The 385-nt window shown below is 55.3% G+C and overlaps 1 protein-coding gene across 1 annotated transcript; it reads left to right on the top strand.

Moving 5' to 3' along the window:
• Nucleotides 1–92: 92 nt before the first annotated feature.
• SDRG_13408 (heat shock transcription factor 4) lies at nt 93–364 on the top strand (the record flags this gene model as incomplete). The annotated part of the gene is made up of 1 exon (XM_008619493.1): nt 93–364. A coding segment is annotated over one exon (270 nt), but the record flags the coding sequence as incomplete, so codon positions are not given.
• Between the last annotated feature and the right edge of the window lie 21 nt (nt 365–385).

Here is a 385-nt window from a genome sequence, read left to right as displayed (position 1 = left end):
CACGACTCCGACCTCACACATCTAGCTTCATTTCTACAATTGCCTCTCACCAGCAACACACAACAACAACAACAACAACTACAACCATCATCATGACGACCTACAAGAAGACCCGCACCACCGGCGTGCCCAAGTTCCTTCGCCACCTCTACTCCATCCTCACATCCGAAGACCCCAGCATCATCTCGTGGTCGGCCGACGGCGCCTCCATCCAGCTCTTTAGCGTCACGCGCCTCGAGAACGAGGTCCTCTCCAAGTATTTCAAGCACAACAAACTCGCAAGCTTCCAGCGCCAGCTCAACTACTTTGGTTTCCGCAAGTGGACCAAGACGCAGTCGCACGTGTGCACGTTCAGCCACCCCGAGTTCAACCGCAGCTCGACGCT

Source organism: Saprolegnia diclina (assembly GCF_000281045.1).
Source record: "Saprolegnia diclina VS20 unplaced genomic scaffold supercont1.59, whole genome shotgun sequence".
Taxonomy (NCBI): Eukaryota; Oomycota; class Saprolegniomycetes; order Saprolegniales; family Saprolegniaceae; genus Saprolegnia; species Saprolegnia diclina.
Note: the sequence above shows the minus strand (reverse complement) of the source record. Positions and strands in the feature narration are given on the sequence as shown.